The 22,553-nt window shown below is 40.5% G+C and overlaps 1 protein-coding gene across 1 annotated transcript in view; it reads right to left on the bottom strand.

Moving 5' to 3' along the window:
• Me1 (malic enzyme 1) overlaps positions 1-22,553 on the bottom strand; it is a 116,436-nt gene that overhangs the window by 52,467 nt on the left and 41,416 nt on the right. The window contains exons 5-6 of the mRNA XM_085827809.1: positions 19,197-19,358; positions 14,393-14,496 (exon numbers count right to left, since the gene is read on the bottom strand). Of these exons, the coding sequence (XP_085683935.1) occupies positions 14,393-14,496; positions 19,197-19,358 (266 nt within the window). The remainder of the gene's footprint in view (positions 1-14,392; positions 14,497-19,196; positions 19,359-22,553) is intronic.

A 22,553-nucleotide genomic window follows, 5' to 3' on the forward strand; every position in this document is an offset into this window, starting at 1 on the left:
AGCAAGATAAAGCATTGCTCTGAAACTGCACCAACATCCTATTCGTAGACTATGGCATCTTGGGCATATATGCATATCATTTTTATATGCATATAGAATCAGTTCATGTTGCCTTTGCATACATATTTATGGAATTAATCGTTATAAACAAGCCAATTCTATAAAAGCAACTATAGCTCCTCAAAATAAAAACTAAAATATCAAGCAACAATGTTAGCCTCTAAAATGAGATCTTCAAAGTATCCTTTGAGGGCCACGGAGAGGGCACAGAATAAGGTCAGGGTCTCTGTAAAGCATGAAAATAGAGTACAGAAATGTGCAAGTGTGAGTCCATGAGCAAACACATCCCACGGCTGGGGTTTGTCTTCTATTGTAAAGCGTAGTTCTAAAAAGGACAAAGCTGGGGTTTCTCTTAGGCTCTTGAGATAAAGTTATCCTAATATATTTAGGTTAATGATTTTTACGGTGCCGTGAAGTCACTACCGCTTTATGACTGTATTTCAGGTTGTGGTTATTATTTAAAAGATAGATGGTACCGTGTCTGCTGCTCCTGATAGCTTCTTACTCCGCAACACCTTTCCAACCGCCCAATACGTCTGCCCAGTACCTTGTTAGTTATTGATAAATGTCTGCGAAATACTCACAATGTTTCACTCATTGAGTGCCTAGTTCACTCAATTACATCAAAATACTGAGTTCCAGGGAAACTTACTTTATAGTTGTTAACACTCACTTGTTTAAGGAAAGGAGAATGTGCCATGACTCTTGAGGAGGTCAGAAGACAGCTCATGGGAGTTTTCTCTTCCCACTGTGTGGGTTCTGGGGATCAAACCGGTTTGATGGCAAGTGCTTTACCAAGTGAGCCATCTCATTGGCCCAATGGAAACTTAAAACCTAGTTACATACATATATATATACATACATATATATATATATATATATATATAATATTAACTTTTTTATAACACCATTTATGCTTTTATTTTTACACCTGGCTACAGTAAGATACAATATCTAATATCGGCCCTGAACAACAAGTGTTTTGTACACTATACACACTCTTCTGTCATCAGTTCCCTAGTGGTCTTGGCTTCAGCCTCCTGTTTAATCAGAACTAATAATTCTATGATTAAAGAAGCCATTCCTGAAAAACAGCAGCCACAAGTCCACTCTAAGTGTGGACATTTAATTGGGGCTGGCTTACAGGTTCAGAGGTTCAATCCGTTATCATCAAAGCAAGAGCATGGCAGTGTCCACCAGGCATGGTGCAGGAGTTGCTACATCTTCATCTGAAGGTTGCTAGGAGAAGACTGGCTCCCACATGGCTAGGAGGACCTCAAAGCCCACCCCTACAGTGACACACTTCCTCCAACAAGGCCACACCTCCTCATAGTGCCACTCCTTGAGCCAAGCATATTCAAACCACCACAAGTCATTTAGTAGCTCATGGGTGTCACAGGCCAGTGACGATCAGAAGCTTAGCTGGGTTTACAGCAGAATAGTTGGAGTATCATGTGGTCTAACCCAACATAACATGGGAATGATCCATACAGGGCACAACAAAGCAAAGGCACAGCTTAGATGATGAAGCTAAAGCTTGGAACAATAGTAAGATTTAGAATTCAACTCAGGATACCAGGAGACTTCTGAATTTTCATGAATTCCAGGCTCCTGAATCAAGGGCCAGAGCTGCTAATTCTGACAGGCAAAAATCCCTGTCACCAGCCATCTCACTGTCATACCGAAAATCCCAAGCACTCAGGACTAACAGCTTGTCCTTAGCTCATGCCACACCGTGTTGGCTAGACTGGAAGGAGAAGGAAGCACCGAGGGAAGCCAGGAGCAGGGCCTGGCAGCTGGGGCCAAAGGTGGGACACTTCTGACTTAACTGAACTGCAGGAGACAGTTGCACAGTGCCAGGGGCCTGACCTTCAGCCACACTTTCATCAGTAGGAGCTTACTAGGAAGACCTGAGAAAAAAGCCCCTCAGACCTTCAGAGGAGGAAATTGAAAGTAACCATGCTGAAAATGTCAGAGCCTGTTTTCCTAAGGACTTACCTTGGGAGACTTCTATTCATCTGAGATATTGATTAAGGCTTTACCAAAACCTAAGCAACGTACGGGAAGAGAAATATGCAATTAGAGCGAGCCTTCTCTAGCTCCTAACATGGGCAAGAAAATACCCAGCTAAAACCTAATCCTAGGCTAGACTACATGGGCCCTATGCAGCACCTCAACAGGGGTCCATTATAATAGGAGATAAGAACTCAATGACCTTCAAACTCTATACATGAAATCTCAAGAAAAACCCAAAGAGACTATGAGGGAGACAAAGACAAAGCAGCAAGAAATGAGAGAAATGGTAAACAACCTGGCCAAGCCAGATAAACACCACTGTCAGCTCAAAATTAGATGCACATCAGCAACTATCACTCCAAACACCATGATGAGCTTTCAATAAAACCACAGCAAATGATACAAGACAAGATGTACAGGCACAGGAGACCAGGCAAAACAGCAAAACTCCCATCTAGATAGTCAGCAATTTAGGAACAATCAGACCATGACTGTGACTCAGTTACGAAGAGTTTAATTTGAAAAAATGTAGAGACCGACCAGGAACATATGGGTAACATACGGAAACACTGAGACTCTAAGACTCCAGAGGAAATTCTGGAAATCTAAGTCACAGTGCTGAAAACTGCCTTTGATGGGCTCATTCGCAGACAGACACAGCAGAGGAAAGAATAAGTAAGCCTGAAAAAATTGCCAGTAGAAGCCATGAACATTAGAACACAATGAGAAAAGGCAAGAAAGAAAAGGAAGGAACAGTCAAGAACTGAGGGACAATTACAGACGCTGTGCTGTGCACATGGGAAGGAAGGAAGGAAGGAAGGAAGGAAGGAAGGGAGGGAGGGAGGGAGGGAGGGAGGGAGGGAGGGAGGGAGGGAGGGAGGGAGGCAAACTTTTCTTAATGAAAGTTATAATCGAGGCTAACACATGACAGAAAATGAATTCCTGTTTCTTAATTCTCCTTATCCCAATTAAACTTCCAAGCCTTCCTTTCCTACAGTTTACCTAAATTTGTCTGGAAGGGAGGGAGGGAGGGAGGGAGGGAGGGAGGGAGGGAGGGAGGGAGGGAGGCAGGCTGAGAATCTTACAAAGTTAATGACAGACATCAATCTGCAGATCCTAGAAGTGCAGGAACCATATGAAAATGAGGACAAATAGGTTTTTTTTAAATTCATTTGTAAGCATATTAAAGTCAAACTGCAGCAGATGGAAGAGCAGGAGCAAATCTTGAAGTTGTAGGGGAGCCTCACCTTCCCACACAGGAAGGACAAAGGCTACACTAGACTTCTCTTCTGAAATCATATAAGCTAGAGAATAAAGAGAAATACTTCTTAAAATATGTACTATTTAGTAATAATTAATGCAATTATCCTTCTTCAAAAGCATAGCATAAGTAAAGACTATCTTAGACACAGAAAACGAGGGGGTTATTAAACTGTTAGGGAGGTTTCCAGAGAGAAGGAAGATATCTAAGTAGAACATGTAACACTGAAACCATATCAAACTGTGGTTCTCATCCTGTAGGTCACACTACCTTTGGGCAGGGGGTGTCAAACACAGGGATTGCAGGTCAGATATTCTACATATCAGATATTTACAATTCATAATATTAGCAAAATTACAGTTATGTAGTAGCAACAAAATAATTTATGGTCGAGTCACTACGACATGAGGAACTATACTAAAAGTCACAGCATTAGGAAGGTTGAGAATCACTGATAAAAGAAAGGATAAAAATTTGGACAGGAAATAAGTAAGGTGAAATAAAACCTCTTTCTTTTCCTTAGCTGACCTAATAGCTAAGTTTGTTTAAGATGATGACAAAGTCTGCTGTGGAAAGGTGAGGTGACTGGAGAAGGGAAGTTGACGGGTTGGGAATGCTTGAGGAGACAGCTGGGCTTCACATGGAGCCATTCTGTGTTATTTGGAAGCGGACATGAATAAGCTATGCTGTCATTTTGCTATTTATTGCCAACTCTTGAGGCAACCACTCAAACTTTTTTTTTTTTTTTTTTTTTTTTTTTTCGAGACAGGGTTTCTCTTTATAGCCCTGGCTGTCCTGGAACTCACTTTGTAGACCAGGCTGGCCTCGAACTCAGAAATCCGCCTGCCTCTGCCTCCTGAGTGCTGGGATTAAAGGCGTGCGCCACCACGCCCGGCTAACTCAAACTTTTCTTAATGAAAGTTATAATCGAGGCTAACACATGACAGAAAATGAATTCCTGTTTCTTAATTCTCCTTATCCCAATTAAACTTCCAAGCCTTCCTATCCTACAGTTTACCTAAATTTGTCTGGGGGGTTATCAAAGCTTTAATCATAGTTGACTACATATCACAGATAAACCCATAGAGTCAATAAAAACTTACTAAATGTTTACTGGGACCCAACCATGGGGGGATACAATGGTAAGAAAACAGCAAATTACTGGATTTCTATTATATTTATATGTGATATAATAAGTACATTATTGGCATTGTATGAGTAATCTGCAATGTATGGAAGAATAGAACATAATGGCAATAGTCTGAGGTGTAAAATGTTAGAACAGGAAGTTGGAAAGAAGGCTCAACTAAGGCAGTAACATGAGCGTGGACGAGGAAGGGGAGGGAGGAGAAGGAAAAAGTATGCAGATGTCTAAAGAGAATTCATGTTCAACAGGACAGGAAACACAGACTTTAGGTGGCAAACCAACAATTTCTTATTGTGCTAACGAGTATATAGGATTAAACTTAGCACCCAGCCGTTTTCAGCTGTGTTAACCACGTTTGCAGTGCTGTCTTAACAGAGCCAACAGCGTTTACCTCGCTTTTACCTAGAACTTTACATCCACCAACCACAAGTGCCCTTCTCCTCTCTCCCCAGCCTTTAGCCTCCACCTTTCTTTCTGTTCCCACTCTCTCTATGCCCTTGAGTCTGGCAGGTCTATCAAAATGGAATCACACACTCACACCTTCTTGAGGGGAGAATTTTACATATCATGTTCTACTTAAAGCATGAATTTGGTAGAGATGGGGAACCTTAGTGAGAACAAAAAATATATATTTTGAAATAAACTAAACAAATACAAATTTCTGCCTGCTGCACACACACAAAAAGGTGGAAGCAGGTAAGGAGGGCAGGAAGAAGCTACCACACCTGAGGCTGGTTAACTGCCCTAGTCTTCAACTTAAAGTAGTCTTTATCATTTTCCCCAGTTTCTATTACCAAATATCTCTACATCCACATTCTCTGGCATCACTTTTATCACAAACATCACCAAAAGGAACTAAGTCCATGTTAATACTTTTCTTGTATTTAGTTCCACATTGTATACACTTTATACATATAAATACCGCTAGGCAATGAGTATAACTATAGTGTCATCCAGAATTTAGCAAAACTAAAAATTAAATTAGTATCATTCATTGCTTCACATCTTTACTTGTGATGAGACAAAAATACTTACAGCTTAAATTATATGTTAAGTCTAAGACATATATAAGGCTGATCTGTGATTTTTTTTTTTTGTAATGAGTGATTTTACTCTGAAATCATATCTTTGCCCAAAATTACTGAAAAATAAAAGAGTTTTACATTTTGTTGATTTATGAAGAACTATTAGTTTTACCATGTGTAAAGCCACGAAGAAGCACTGTCTCAGCATCCAAATTCATTTTAAGTAGTCTCCGGTGTACCCTTGGCAACTAGAAACAGGTTGTTTCTAAGCAGCAAGCATAAAGGGATACATGGAAGGGTGCAGGGTGACATGACAGAAAGGTTACGGCCTTAAGCCAGGTCGGAGAGGGTGTGTGTGTGTGTGTGTATAACAACTAATGCAGGGATAAAGGTAAGTCTATAAATACTTATTAATATGGTACTAAAGACAGTTGCTGAGGTGGCAACACATATAAAATGTCAAGATGAGCTGCAGTCATAGAGTTGGCTTGCAGCTGTGGAGATGGGTGCGGAAAGCACAGAACTACAGAGGAAGATGCAGTGAGAGCATAGCTTCCAGCACAGCAACAAGAATGGAAGATGCAGTGAGAGCATAGCTTCCAGCACAGCAACAAGAATGGAAGATGCAGTGAGAGCACAGCTTCCAGCACAGCAACAAGAATGGAAGATGCAGTGAGAGCACAGCTTCCAGCACAGCAACAAGAATGGAAGATGCAGTGAGAGCATAGCTTCCAGCACAGCAACAAGAATGGAAGATGCAGTGAGAGCATAGCTTCCAGCACAGCAACAAGAATGGAAGATGCAGTGAGAGCACAGCTTCCAGCACAGCAACAAGAATGGAAGATGCAGTGAGAGCATAGCTTCCAGCACAGCAACAAGAATGGAAGATGCAGTGAGAGCACAGCTTCCAGCACAGCAACAAGAATGGAAGATGCAGTGAGAGCACAGCTTCCAGCACAGCAATAAGAATGGAAGATGCAGTGAGAGCATAGCTTCCAGCACAGCAACAAGAATGGAAGATGCAGTGAGAGCATAGCTTCCAGCACAGCAACAAGAATGGAAGATGCAGTGAGAGCATAGCTTCCAGCACAGCAACAAGAATGGAAGATCCAGTGAGAGCATAGCTTCCAGCACAGCAACAAGAATGGAAGATGCAGTGAGAGCATAGCTTCCAGCACAGCAACAAGAATGGAAGATGCAGTGAGAGCATAGCTTCCAGCACAGCAACAAAAATGGAAGATCCAGTGAGAGCATAGCTTCCAGCACAGCAACAAGAATGGAAGATCCAGTGAGAGCATAGCTTCCAGCACAGCAACAAGAATGGAAGATGCAGTAGATTTGCACCTTTGCTTAGGTGTGTGCTGGCATCGATGTATTAGTAAAGAAGAGAGGGGCACCTTGTCAGGACAGTGCTTAGTACACCTGCCGCCACTGACAGAGAATCAAGAACTGGCACAGATGACTTCACAGTCACACCTTTTAACCTTCACAAAACTCAAGTTTGTTTGTTTGTTTCTTTATTCATTTACTACTTTCACGACAGGGTCTTTCTGTGTAGCCCTGGCTGTCCTGGAAATCACTCTGTAGACCAAGCTGGCCTGGAACTCAAAGATCTGCCTCCCTCTGCCTCCCGAGTGCTGGGCATCACCAGCTTCTCAAATGTCTTAGAAAATACAATATTGTGGGGTTTTTGTTTTTGTTTTCTTAATTGCCAAAGTAATTTCTAGCACTGTGGACAGGGAGGTGGGCTAACTGCAGATCTCCACCTCTTCCTCCTCTCCTCCATACCCACCCAATCCCCCAATCTCACCCTCAGCTGTGTAGCAGACCACCTGCTGCAGCCTCCCTCTCCTCTCTACACTGGATGACACAGATCTTCCTGACGAGGTTTGGTCATTTGATATTGTATTATAATACTAAATATTGGCCCCCGAGGGCTGGTTGCCTCCAGGGATGAGAGAATCTGCAAACACACCAAGTGATGCTGTGTGACCTTGCTCCTTAATTTAAAACTACTGTTGACTAAAGATGCTGATAGCCTATAGCTGCGCAGAAGAGAGAGAGGTGGAGTTTCAGTTCCCAGGCTTGGGAGTCTGAGGCAGGAGACCACAGGGGAGAGAAAGGAAAGTAGAAAGAGGAGAAGACACCATAGGGTAGGTGAACCATGAAAACATGAAGATGAAGGATGACCAATTGGAGTTAAGAACAGCTCAGATGGAACATGGTAAGTTATGTCTCAGGGTTATTGGCAGGGAAGTAGGCATAACTTAGAAGATAGATATCTGCTCAGCTCTAGTACATTAAAATTTTGTTAAAAATATAAAAGTTGTGTGTCCTTTATCTGGGAATCGAACGACCAATGTGAGGTAGAAACCCCCAAATGAGATTACATACTACAACATCTTCCCCTCCAAACTTCATTCCTACACTCATACCATTATCCCAGGCCCCAACTCCAGAAGGCATTACCTGGGAAACTGCCAGCCATGCCTGCAAAAGAAGCAAGTGGGCCAGTCTTTCTTTATTACACCTTAAAAGATTTAGTAGCTGTACAGCATAATAGCAGAAAATCTCAGAAATCAGCTGGTTGAGGCAGAAGGATTGTGAGTCTGAGGCCAGTCTGGGCTAGAGTGAAACCCTGTATAAAGAACAAAAATAGTCAAGCTCTTTAAGGCCTTTTTTTTTTTTTCCTTTCAGGTAACCTTTCCTTTGTTTTACTCATTTAATTAATAATCTTCAGAGAAATTTCCATGTGGAGGATACCATAAAAGAGATGCAGCTGTCACTACTTTTCTAACTACTTTTCTGGGAAAAGAGACATGATAAGAACTATAGTCACAAAACAAAATCAAAACAGAAAGATTCCTATCTGTGTTGATTTTAATATAACCTTAACAGTGGATACAGATTGGGCAAGCACTTTACTATTTCTTAAGTCACATGAAAAGGCTGTTTGAACATGTCAGCATTTCTCCATCCATAGCTTTACAGTTCCAGGAATGAAATAAATTCTATCATCGATCTCACAAATTGAGGACTTAATGACATACCAGGTGATGGCCTAGAAACTGTGCTATGGCACTGAAGGAAAGAGGACGTATTCTGTTTTCATGGAACATATTGGTGTGTGGATCTATACGGAGCACAAAAGGTTGAATATAAACAAATCTGGCATTGTTCAGTGCAGAGGATGAAAAAACAATGAGTTGAAGGTAACATTTTAAGCACACTGGTCAAGGCAAGCTTCACTGAGCAAAACAGATCTCTGGAAATTTCAAATTTCAAAGATGAGACAGCTAGCCTAGTAGAAAACCAGGCAGAGACACCAGAGGATGGTAAAAATCCAAGCAGATGACACTTCAATTAGAAAAGAACAGTAGTCCATGTTAATGTAGGTGAGGTCAAACAGTAACAAAGTCAGGAAGGAACCAGGAAGCCAGGAGGCACAGAACCTTTCCTGTTAGTACAAAGCCCCTTTTCATTCTGAACAAAATGGTGAGGACTGCCAAGTTCTGAGCAGAGAAATTACTCAACGAAGAATCATCTTGGCCTCTGTGTTATGAACACACTAGAGGGCAACAAGTGGGGAGGCAGTAAATCCAGTTAGGAAGCTACAATAGCCCAGAGAAGCAAGATTAAGTAACAGGCAATGGTTAAGTCCTGCATATATGAAAATTTCGAAAGCTTTGCCAATAAGCTGTGTATGGAGTGGTAATTCTTGTTCTTAGTGCAGCAAGAATGAGCTTTCGTGTGGAGAGATGGAAAAGGTACAGCAAGAGCTGGCTTAGGAGTGGGTGCAAGAGCAGGTACCCACATATATCACTAACATATACGATCTCTATATTGTCTTACTATGGATTCAAGTAGAAGTACCAATAAAGAGACTGGTTACACAGGTCTAGAGCTGAGATAAGATCTCCAAGCTAGAAATACAGACCTATGAGTGACAAATAAAAAGATCTCTGAGCAGTGAGATCAACAAGAATCAGAGACGAATAGTTTAGAGAGGTTTCAGGTGAACAGAAAGAAAAAAGTCATGGACAGCCCAAAGAGTATTTGGTGGGAAGTAAGGAGGGAATTCTGTCAGGGTATGGGGGACTTTTGGGATAGCATTTGAAATGTAAATGAAGAAAATACCTAATAAAAAATAATTAACATGCAAAAAAAAAGAATTACTGGGGTCAAGAGATAAAACTGTTAAACAGGCAAATCTATTTTTTTAAGCATTGATTTATTTTTACTTTAAGTGCATTAGTGTTTTGCCTTCATGTCTGTCTGATGGTGCTGGATCCCTTGGAAGTGGAGTTGCAGATAGTTGTGAGCTGCTATGTGGGTGCTGGGAAGTGAATCTGAGTCCTCTGGAAGAGCAGCAGCCAGTGCTCTTAACCACTGAGCCATCTCTCCAACAGCGACTAAGCAAGTATTAAAGTAGTTATGTGCTACACTATTAAAGAAGCTAGTTAACACTTCCTGAGTTCAGTCACGGTAACAGAAACCTGAAATGATACCCAGGTTGCTCACTGTTATCCCAGGGATCACCTTAGCCACAGAGGAACACTTCACCACAGATCATGGCCTATTGTTTTTTCCCAGGATGACCTATATCCAATTACCTGATACAGACACATTCAGGATTGGCCAGGACAGGCCAGAGAGTGACAATAGTAGAGGCAGTCATGCCTGAAGAACCACCCAACATCCTCTGCTCAATCCTGAGGCTTGTGTCTTTCTTCCCTGGGAATTACTCACAAGAGCACTTCTGAAAGAATCCTTAAACACTGAGCCTCATTTCAGAATATGCTTCCCACGTAACCTAGTCTACCACATCTAGTATCAGGACTGGTCTGGAAAAGCAGGTGTTAAAATGGGTCCTTTGACCTAGGTCAGTCCACAAGGATTCTGTCACTGGCAGTAATTAGATATCAGTACACAAGGTGGCAGCCCAACTATTATAATTCTCTCCAGAGGTGACCCGCTTGGTATATCAGTAAAAGACAATGTTAACTGGAGTGCTGTTTCAGAGTTTTTGAGAAAGTACACTAAGAGGATAACAGAAAAAGAGCACAAGACTTGTTGGCAAATAAACATCAACATGAGGGCCAAAGGCCTCGCTTGTACAAACAGACGCATAGATTCCATAGAGCCTTTAGCAGAAGACCCTGATGGCAAGAACAGGGTGTATACACATCAGTGAACCTCCAAGATGCCCAAGCCACTCACATTTGCTCCATCAGAATCTTGGTAGAGTGAGCAGATACTTGCTACACGGAGAGGGATATCTGGCTTGATCTTCCCAAATTTTAAATCCTCAGAGTCAACACCGTTTTATGAGTGAACAGAATTCTTTTTTCTCTTCTCACTGTTAATGAAGTTAGTTTTCTGCCAGGAGACGGTATACACCTTCATCTCCTTCAGACCCCCACTGAGGCCTATAATAGCATCTACCACATCAGAAGCCACGTGGGCCATGCTGGAGCTTAAGAAGGAAGAGAGCTACTATATCCCAGAGGAACAGATGTAGGTAGCTTGTATTAGCCAAGAGCAGTCCAAGTGAGCTTAATTATGAGGGTTTTTTATCAGATCCTGGACCCTAATGTTAAGTAGTGATTTTCAGACAGTTTCTTAAGATGCAGAATTTAACAAATGGCAAGAATCCCCAGAGATGACACAAAGTGACTATTAAAATAATTGCTAGGTACCTACCCAAACCAATGGCTCATACTAAGTAAGGCTGGCTTCTAGAAACATTGCCATGGATGGGAGAAGCAAGAATTTCTGGGCTCAGAGGAGGGCATTCTGGGATATACAAACTATATATAGTGCCCTCCCTTCTCCCCCCCCCCCCAAAAAAAAAAATCAAGTGACTATTTTCTAAAACAATGACAAAAAGCCACATAGAATATGCTGGTGCAAAGCCTCCAAATCACTGAAAAGCTTATTTCCGGATCTCAAAAGACCAGGATGGACAGAAGACAACGTTGATACATAGCCAGGCTTATTGATAAGCAGTAAGAGGGGTGACGGGCCTCCAGAAGGAAGCCTAATGGGTGCAGCTGTCCTGAGAGGGGCAACAGCAGTGTATGTGAGACAATGGCCCATAGTCATGAGAGAGAATAGAGACAGCTTTTCCTAGTCTGTCACTCAGTGTTTGCTACCAAAAGAAATCAAAAACAAACAGCTACACAATTGAAAGCAGTTAACGCAATACAGTTGCAATTGCTTGTACAATTTCCAAACTTGAGCTAATCTTTTACCCAGAATTCACAGAGAGAAGAGGCCTCGTTTCCAGAAGGCAAGACTTCGCAATACATTGGCAAGGATACCCGGCAATAATTCTCCCAGGTCTTCAGAGGAATCTACAATGCTTACTCAGGTAGCTAGCTACCCTGGGGAAAAGGGCTCGGATCGTTAGAGGACTCTGTGCACGGAGTCTGCAGTGATATCTGGAGACTTGAAACATCAAGCAGTTGCTCCCGCTCCTCCCCCTGATAGAAGCAATGTCAAGGGCAGTGGTAGGTGGGGCCCCAGCCAGGTGCTCACAAAAGTCTGAATGAGACCACAAATCTATACTGAGATATTCTAATTTCATACTTACTGAGTGTGTTACAATATCTTCAGGTCTTTGGTCTATACAATAAGAGCTATCACAGGGCAAACAAAGATGACGTTGTACCACCTCATCATCCACCCCATCTGTACCAATACAGAAGTTAAAAACCCACAACAGCTGTGGTGGTTGGAGCTAGGCATAAACTAATGGATACTAACAATCTCAGTAGTGCAAGGAGTGGTCCCAACTGATTTACACAAGTGTGCGGGCCCACGCTGAGGCACAGCTCCGCCTCTGTCTGCTCAAGTTCCTCCTTCTCCCTCCTACAAGGTTGTTCCCAATAGCACTTAATATACTCCATCTCAGAAACTCCAACTGCAAAAGTCACTCCTCAATCATGAATTTAAGTCATATGTCCCTTTAAAATGACTTTCTCTTTATTACTCTAACTGGATACTGCTTGGCTTTACTCCTAGTCAGCTTCTAAAGGAGCAATATCGAAACAATATATTTTGAAGTCTCTGCTCTTTTTCTCTAGGAAGGGCCTAGGAGGACAACTCCTCCTTTCCACCATTTTTGTTTCTGAGCAGAGTCTCATTGTATAACGCAGGCTAAATTCGAGCTCACAGTAATCCTCCTGCTTCAGTTCCCAAATTCCTAGGATCCGACATGAGCAAACATGCCTGCCTATAGAGGTTTCATCATCAAAAGACACTGTTGAGTCTATTAATCTTCATTTTCTTTACATATATCTTAAGTAATCCCCCAATTTACTATTTAAAATGTAAGTTGTTTTCTGATCCTGCAAGGAAAAAGACCTTTCCAACTTGGTTCTTATCTCCAATTCTCCAGGAAGTTGTTCATGGTTTCCATAAGGATTTTCCATCATCATTGAGTGCTTAAAACAGGCTTTATAAATTCCCTGTAAATATCATGAATTTGTCTTATTTAGGTAGATTTTAAACTCACAAACTGACAGTGAAGCAAACCACGTTGCCAGTGTCAGTTCCTTTTCTATCAGGGGCTTCGTGGCACCACTGAACCAACTTCTTGATGATGCTGTTATTTAGAAAGCTGATAAGCACAAGTTTAAGGTTTTTTATGATAAAACCTTTAAAATTATATGTGAAATTTTGAGCTTAAACTAAAGTTTTACAACTCATATTTTCTCTATGAGTAAATATATCTTAAGGTATAAGTAGGATAATAACAAATTAATCAAACATGTTCTTTTTAAATTAGTCCATAGTGATCTAAAAGTATACTCTGAATTAAATCCCATGACAAGCAATTTGAGATATTTAAATTCTGTGCAAACTGATGAAGAAACTGTCTTTCTGTTGGTTATGACTTTAAATTATAAGAAACAAAAGAACATCTTAGTTACATGAAATACCAGTGATAAAGTTACTCACAAACAAAACAATAAAGCCCAGACACTGAAGTACAAATGCATTTTTAAACAATAGTGGTTTTGTGGCTGCAAACTAACAAAATGAATGACTGTCAGCTGGCATGACAGAACTCCCTCAGAATATATTATCGCAGAATCGCCTTCTTATAGAAAAAAGCTGGAAAGTCTTATAGTACCAGAAGGCCCGCAACCCAATGCTTACTACACTATATTAAACACAGTAGACTATTTAATCAAATACTGTTGATGTAAGCAGAGGTGTATGAAGAGCAACTGATACCCTGGTGCTCTCCCTCCCTATTACAGCTCTGGGATCGTATAGCTCACACTCAGTCTCCACCTCTTCCTTCTCCCACCACAAAAGGGTCCAATATCAGCCACAAACATGAATGAAGACTGGATCTTACCGGCAGCCAAAAAAGAAGTGCCAAAAATGTAAAAAAGGGAAAGGCTTTCTTTTTCTATTTACTGTCACTGGCCAGTTCCCTACTTCCCATAAACATGCATTTCAGCTGGGATCTGTGCTTTTAGTGTGGTAAAGCTGGAGACCACCGCCTATTTCAACGGCAACAACGATGCTTCTAAGAACAATGCTCCTTTGGGAATAGGAACAGAGATGGCTTGGAGGATAGATACGTGATGCTGCCATTTGGCCAGTGAAAGTTATAAGGAGGGAATGAGGGAGGGGAGAGGGAAGGGAGAGAGCAGAGGAGGGGAGGAAAAGGAAGAGGAGGAGAGAGGGGGAAGGGGAGGAAGAAGACAGGAAGAGGGAGAGAGGGAGAAAAAGAGAATTTATTCTTACTTAGGTCTAATTACTAAACCATACTGAATCAAACGAGAGATTTTCCTAGGTGTGTCGTCAGGGTTTAAAGACTTTTGAAATTTATCTCAAACACAGATAAATAAAGATTGCACATACTTGGAAGACGCTGCCTCCATGAACTCATCCAGGAAGGCGTCGTACTCAGGGCCTCTGACTCGCCGGTGCCGCAGTCCGATGTACAGTGGATCCTTAAGTAACTCCTAGTGTTAAAATAGACGTGACCCCCCAAAAAACAATTAGCAATAAGAAAGTCATTGACCTTTCACTAGTCTGTTTGACCATCTCTATAAGAGACAAAAACAAAGATAAAATCTTGACGTACTGATTCATAGTAGCCCACACTCACTAGTTACTTAATACTGTATAGAGTATATTCATACTCTTCACAAACCAAATTAAAAAAAAATAATTACTAAATGTTAAAAGATTCTAGGTTAGTCTGGGGGAAAGAAAAGTAAAATATGTCAGTGGTTCTCATTAGAAAAGCTCCCCTCTGATTTTGTACGTAAAATTTATCACACATGGAAATTATGTTAAGTTTTAAAAATTTACAACTTATGAAGGAAAAAAAGAACAATTTTTCATAGATTTATTTCTATTTCCAAAAAAATTGAAATCCTCAAACATTTTAGGTATATTTGTTATATGACTACTAACCTATTTGAGAGAATATTTTTAGCCTTGACCAAGTTTTCCTTAAGCTTTTTAAACTTTCTAGTTTCCTACTTCTTTTTTTTAACATATTTATTTTCATATACAGCATTCTGCCTGCATGTATGCCTGCAGGCCAGAAGAGGGCACCAGATCTCATTACAGATGGTTATGAGCCATCATGTGGTTGCTGTATATTGAACTCAGGACCTTGGGAAAAGCGGACAGTGCTCTTAACCTCTGAGCCATCTCTCCAGCCCTAGTTTCCTATTTCTTAAACAGACAGACCTGAGATACCATTATTCTACTCAAGTATTGGCATAATTAACCCTTAACATTATTTTAATAGATCATTTTTTAAATTGAAGTATAATGTAGATAGTGTAAAATATGCCCATTAGTAGCAAAGTTCTCAGTAAAGTAAGAATATCTGTGAAAAAAACATAGCTAATGGAATGTTTTACAGTGAAAGACTAAATTATGTTCAGATTCCAGAGTAAGAATATCCATCCTTATCACTTTTCTTCATCATTACACCAGCAACACTAGCCATTACAATAAAGCAGGAAAAAGACAAGCACACAGACTGGAAAGGGAAGAACTGATACTTTGTATTTGTATGTATATAATTATGAAAATAGAAAGTGCCAATATGAATGTATATAAATTTAATATAGCCATAGGATATAAGAACAATATACAAAAACAAGTATATCACTACGTATTTATACAGGACAGTTGAAATGGAATAAAATACAACTACATTTTATAATGGCAGTCCAAAACAAAATACATAGGGAAATATTTATTAGCATATGTAGAAAACTTGAACACTAGAAACTACAAACATTTCTTTTTTAAAAAACTTCTAAATGGTTTTAATGCAGACTGTAGACAAATTGTATGAAAATGGAGGGTTTACCTCAGAGGGCAGAATCAACAACTCACAGAAGGGCAAGATACTGAGAACAACATGCTACAGAAATCCTCTGTGAGGAATCAAAACCAGGCTGCGAGCAGGGGGCTTGCTCCATGCCCACAGGGGCTTCGCTGGCTGTGGCACTTCTAGAACTGAAGGAGTCCTAGTCCTCCATTTTGACTGGGAATGATGTCGTCATCATTCGGTCCCTGACTCCCTGTAAGTGTGGTCTGTGAGAATGGATAAAAAGAGGCCAGGTAGGAAGCAGAGAGCAAGCCTCATCTGCATCTAGACCTGCTCTGGATCAGAGGACCCTAGCTTCAGACCCACCCCTCCCTGTTATTGGGATGGAAACGTTAAGAGTCTGCAATGGAAACCCTTGTATTGTGTAGGTGTGATATAAACAAGAGAAAAGCACACTTGTTCCAGCCATTCAGCTTTCCTCTCATCCAGACGAAACTACAACCCACGGGGCCACAAACCTTAATGAAACAGTAATTGTTCCAAGCCACTGGGTTTGGAGACACTTTATGCCAGACAGATCCGTTCTTTCAGGTGTGGTGCTGTTAAGGTGGCTCAACTATCTGAATCTTCTGAAGTAGCGTTTACTTAAAGCCAACAGAAACCATGGCCGAGCATACCTATTGTCCTGGTGTAATTATTAATAGAACTCTCTCCTATTGTGAAATCCCCTTGGTTTGACCAATATACTTGCAATGTACTGCTTAACAAGTAAGTAAGGTTTTTTGCTCACTGGAAGCTAACATGTTAAGTCACATAAATGTAAAATATAAAATCTGAAGCTAAGAACTGTTGTAAAGCCCAGCTGTTCCTTAAGGCACTCTTTAAGCAAACCATTGGCAGACTCCCGGGCAGCCGAGGTTAAACTGCCAATGAGCTACTAATGGCTGCCAATATTAAAATATGTTCTCCAAGTCTGGAATATATTTAGCCTCTGAATATGAGTTTTAGGAAAGGGTGGGGCGCAGCTGAGAAAAATGTGCCCTTCTCTTTTTTCTCCCATTCTTTCCCACACTGATAATTGATGGACATAACATAAAGAAGTATAACTGAGGGAGGCAGTCCAGCAGGCAAGGGTATTTTCCACTAAGCTACATGCCCTGGGTTCAATTCCTGGAACTCACAGGGTAGAAGGAAAGAGCCAACTCCCATAGGATGTCCTCCTACACAGACACACACACACACACACACACACACACACACAGAGATACGCAAAAAGGAGAGAAAAAATAAATATAATAGTTGAGTTTAAGATTTATGGAAAAGACTGCTTCAAAATTAGAATGCTATATAATTTTCTTTTAACAATGTACTTGAAAGAAATTGTTATTATAAATTTTTAATTAATAAAATTAAGATAACACTTGAAAAGGTAGCATATTTTTACAGCTTTGACAGCCAAAAATTAATTTATACAAAATGCAATTTAAAAGGGAAGCAGCCAGAGGAGAGGAGAATGATGTGGTGGGACAGTGGTGGAGGGTCACAAATGAGAACAAGCTGTAGTGTCATATACATATGGAGACACAGTGACGGAAATTATCGCTCTCTATCCTAACTTAAAAAGAAAAAAAAGAGGGGGACTAAAGATTATTCTAGTTTCCAGGCTGTCACAAAAGGAAGGGACATGAATACTTTTCATTATGAAAACCTTATTGTGACTAGTCACCCAATTTAATTTCTGATTTCCACATGCACACATACACATGGCTATCTACATACATGTACTTCCACACACATAAACACAGATACACACATGCACATCACATCCATACACATGCAAAAATAAGAATATAATACTTTTGACCCCAAAGAATGAATTTGTAGGTCAGCAGTGAAAATTAGATAACAGGTAGCATTCTCCAATATAATGTGATTCATTTTAAAAAGCAGATAGTGTAAAAATACAAGATAATCAGTCAACTTGACAATTCTAAGACCTTCATGAAACCATCTGATTCTGATAACTCATGCAATCTATCAAAGTAAGAATCTATTGTAGATAACAGTGGTCAAGTTTCTCTATGTCCACATAATATTGATAACCTTGCAAAAGAGGCCCAGGTGGGGACTGGGAAAATGGCTCTTTTGGTCAAGAGTACTGACTGCTCTTGAAGGGGACCTAGGTCAGTTCCCAGGACCTACATGTGGCCCAAAACCATCTGTAACTCCGGTTCCAGGGGATCTGACACCTACTTCTAAACATGACTACCAGGCATGTGTATGGTGCAAACATACCCATCTAAACAAAATACATATAAAATGAGTAAAAATAGGTGAATCATTTTAAAGGCCCAGGTTTAAGACTGTTCAAATTATTATATACATTTTTCATAGTTTCAATAACCCCTAGAATTTTCAAGATATATCATAGATCTTATAGGTTTTATTTTACTTGAATTCCATATATCAATCATCTCATCTTGTTTTAAAAACATAAAAACTAGGGCTGGGGAGATGGCTCAGTCGTTAAGAACACTAGCTGTTCTTCCAGAGGTCCTTAGTTCAATTCCCATCAACCACATGGTGGCTCACAACCATCCGTAATGGGATCTGATGGCCTCTTCAGGCATACAGGTGTACATGCAGATAGATCACTCATATGCATTAAGTAAATAAATCTTAAAAAGATACATAAAAACTAAAGTAACAGTTACTTTGACATTAAGATTTTCTCAATGTCAATACAAACATACAATTTTAAAATAACATTTTAAAACAGGCTAGGTTTGATAACTAAATCATTTCTATTACTATTGAAAAAGAAAATGTCAGAAGTCATATTTTAAATCAAAATATTTCCTTGAATAAAGGATAAATAACATCTGTGTACAGAAGGTAAATATAATTGTTTGTATATGAATTTAAAAAGCATAACAACTGTTTGTTTAAATTACTGACAGAAAGGCTGTAAAATAAAAATGTGGAAGGAAAAGGAACTGAACTCCTAATCACCTACCCCAGGATCAATACAGACTTTTAGCATAATGAGATCTCAGTACTAAGAAGATTAAGTTTAACCAGACCTATGAAATTAGATCCTGTACAATGTAAAGATAATTAGAAATCACGGTTTCTAAGAGTAGTTAATGTGCTTCAAATAATCGTGGCGTCAATACTTATTCAAAGGATTTGAGACCACTAAGGAGGATGAATTCTTTTACAGAGATGAGAAAAGAGCAATTTTCTTATAACTTTCAGGGGCAGAGTTGAGGGGAATTCAGTAATCTATGAAACACAATCTCAAAACGCAAAATTTGGAACCTTTTTTAAAGACAGCTAGAAGTCCTATGCACATGAAATGTTTACCTCATTTTCTGTTCCCACGTCCAAAGTGATGGGTAGACACTGTTGTGGGTTCACCCCTCCACATGCCGTGTACAGGGCCAGTTTACCCACAGGGATGCCCATCCCATTACAGCCAAGGTCTCCCAAGCCAAGGATGCGCTCTCCATCAGTTACCACAATAGCCTAGAGGAAAGAAAAAGACAAAAAGGCCGTCTTCATTACTGGTCTCTAGTCCCAAAGGTAATGCCTTCCAATTAAACACTGAGCTACAAGAATGCATACATTAAATATACATAAACTGAATATTTAATCATAGCCATTAGGGAAGAATGAGGAGGAGAAATGAGTTTGTTCAATGTACACTGAGTATTATATAAAATTATATGTATGACTAGTTATGTTACTGTAAAAAGAAGAGAGGGGATAAAACAGAAATTCAAACAACATAAATAATTTACTCTCCAATTAAGAGGGCAAATAGACAATTAGATTTCAAACTGCAAACAAAAATCATAGGGCAGCTGTCAGACTAGCCAATGCCCCTCAGGGCAATTACAGGCGTGTCAGTAATGGCACACTGTAGAAGTGCTACGTATACTTGTAGCCACACCTCTGCCCCAAGATACTCTGACTTCTTGGTCCCAGAAGCACCTGGCACTGTGCTGTTACCTCTAGAGCATGGCCAGGACAGTCTGCTATACTATTTATCCTCTGACCTTTCCCTAGAACTGATGAATTATGCTTGGCTTATTTCTACTTACTCAATAATCATACATGTTATTCATGTAGAGGGCTTGTTTTACAGAATTTAATATCATCATTAGAAAACATCACTAGAATTAATGCATTCCACGTCTTCACTTTATGATTTATGGCCATAAAATGAATTAAAACAAACCAAATTTATTACATAATATAAAGTGCTGCATTCAAAATATCCATGGAATAGCAGCTATTTGACCCTAGTTAAAGCAATGAGCTTAAGCTTCTAATTCTTACTTCTTTTTTTTTTTAATTCACTTATTTTGTGTGTGGGGGTATTTCATCTGCTTGTAAGTCAGTGTATCACATGAATGCTTGATGCCCACAGAGGCCAGGAAAGGACATGGGATTCCCTTGGACTGGATGTTTGAGTGCTGGGAATCGAGCTGAGGGTCTTGAGAAGAGCAGCCAGTTACTCTAACTGCTGAGCCATCACTCCAGCCCTTGTATTTAGTAGTTTGGAAAGAAACTTAATGCATGTGCTTTCAGAGTGGCTTTGTTTGCTCGCTACAATGATCCCAGCATCTGGTACATTTTGCACTCAGTAAACAGTCAACAAGTACTGGGTAAATCCATCGATACATAAAGTGAAATTATGACATATAAACAACTTATAATACTTGGATTTCATATTCTAAATTAATGTGGCTGTGTCTCAGAAAGTCACAGCGCTGTAACGGGGGTCTAGAGCACACTCTCATCCCTCCTCTTTACAGATCAGGAAATGGAGAATCAGGAAACTCAACTCCCTTGGCCTTAATGGATCACCTAGGCAGTCCCAAAGCAGCAGGGTCTGCTCTCAGCCCGGTGCTCTCTCTGCACGGTGCTCTCTCAGCCCGGTGCTCTCTCAGCCCGGTGCTCTCTCAGTCCGGTGCTCTCTCAGCCCGGTGCTCTCTCAGCCCGGTGCTCTCTCAGCCCGGTGCTCTCTCTGCACAGTGCTCTCTCAGCCCGGTGCTCTCTCAGCCCGGTGCTCTCTCAGCCCGGTGCTCTCTCAGCCCGGTGCTCTCTCTGCACAGTGCTCTCTCTGCACGGTGCTCTCTCTGCACGGTGCTCTCTCTGCACGGTGCTCTCTCAGCCCGGTGCTCTCTCAGCACGGTGCTCTCTCAGCCCGGTGCTCTCTCAGCCCGGTGCTCTCTCTGCACAGTGCTCTCTCTGCACAGTGCTCTCTCTGCACGGTGCTCTCTCTGCACGGTGCTCTCTCTGCACGGTGCTCTCTCTGCACGGTGCTCTCTCTGCACGGTGCTCTCTCTGCACGGTGCTCTCTCTGCACGGTGCTCTCTCTGCAACACTGTTCTGACAGCTGCGCTTCAAAATGCACTGCTGAGATGTGTTGCCTTCAGTGTTTGTGTGAAATACAACTACTGAAAACTGTTTTAGAAGTAAATACATTTGAGAGGCGAAATTATTTATGCATATTCCACATACTCCATCTTTGAAAACTTTTCCCTGTTAATTTCAAGGTGTCATAACTTCCCCTAACTGCAATTGGCCAATTCATGCTCCTACAGAATTTCAGTGTCCAAATAACTCAGATGTGAATTTCGTAGACATGAGTGTATCTAATGTGCTGTAACAGATGTCGGCACTTATATGCACTGCTGATGATACACACTCATAGATGCATTTCTCAGCACAGGGAACCCAGATGGACTGCCTACACGTAGTAATGTTTTAATGGTATACTCTACAAGGATAGTAACTTTATTATATAATTACCTATAATCTGAATAATTTATGTAATGCTTTCCAGGTCATTAAAAGCACAGAAGCCATATAATTTTCAACATTTTCAATTTTTTGAAAAAACGGTTTTAAATAGTATGTGCTCACTTGAGAGCACATCTATGTTAAATGAAGTATGTCTTAAATATGAAGATTTTTTTAAAAGATTTCTTTATTATTATATGTAAGTACACTGTAGCTGTCTTCAGACACACCAGAAGAGGGTGTCAGATCTTATTACTGATGGTTGTGAGCCACCATGTGGTTGCTGAGATTTGAACTCAGGACCTATGGAAGAGCAGTCAGTGCTCTTCCCCGCTGAGCCATCTCTCCAGCCCAAATATGAAGATTTTTAAGGCACTTTGTTGTTGTTGTTGTTGTTGTTGTTGTACTTAACATTTATTCCCTAGGCTCCTGTCCCATTGAGTACCTAACTAAATTATAATCACATACTAAGACTTTTAAAAAAATTTTTTGAGATATCTAAATCTTAGCTTAGTTTATGCCTTATTGAAATTTTTTCAATATTAAAGGGTCTTAACAGGGCAAAATGTTCTGACATAAAAATATCTTCAGATGAGCAAACAGAGCATCTATACACTTAGACTTTATCTAGTAAATCACCTTTGCTCCATGTGTGTTCAATGACACAGTAAAGAGCGTACCTTACTCTTCAGCATGCTACTACATCCAAGTGTTGCCTAGGGTACTTGTCTCAGGCCCAGTTGTTACAGCGGCCTGACAAGGTAGTGATTAAAGCTCCACTCCAGAACAATTTTTCTGATCTACGTTGTTGACTCTTAAAATCTTCTCCAAATTTTTGGTTAAGGGAAAATATCAAGCCAGGGTATGGCTCAGCAGGAAAAAAAGACTTGCCAAGAAGTCTGACGAGTT

This window comes from Mus caroli, unplaced genomic scaffold, assembly GCF_978045245.1.
Source record: "Mus caroli unplaced genomic scaffold, Mus_caroli_1 scaffold_11, whole genome shotgun sequence".
Classification (NCBI taxonomy): domain Eukaryota; kingdom Metazoa; phylum Chordata; class Mammalia; order Rodentia; family Muridae; genus Mus; species Mus caroli.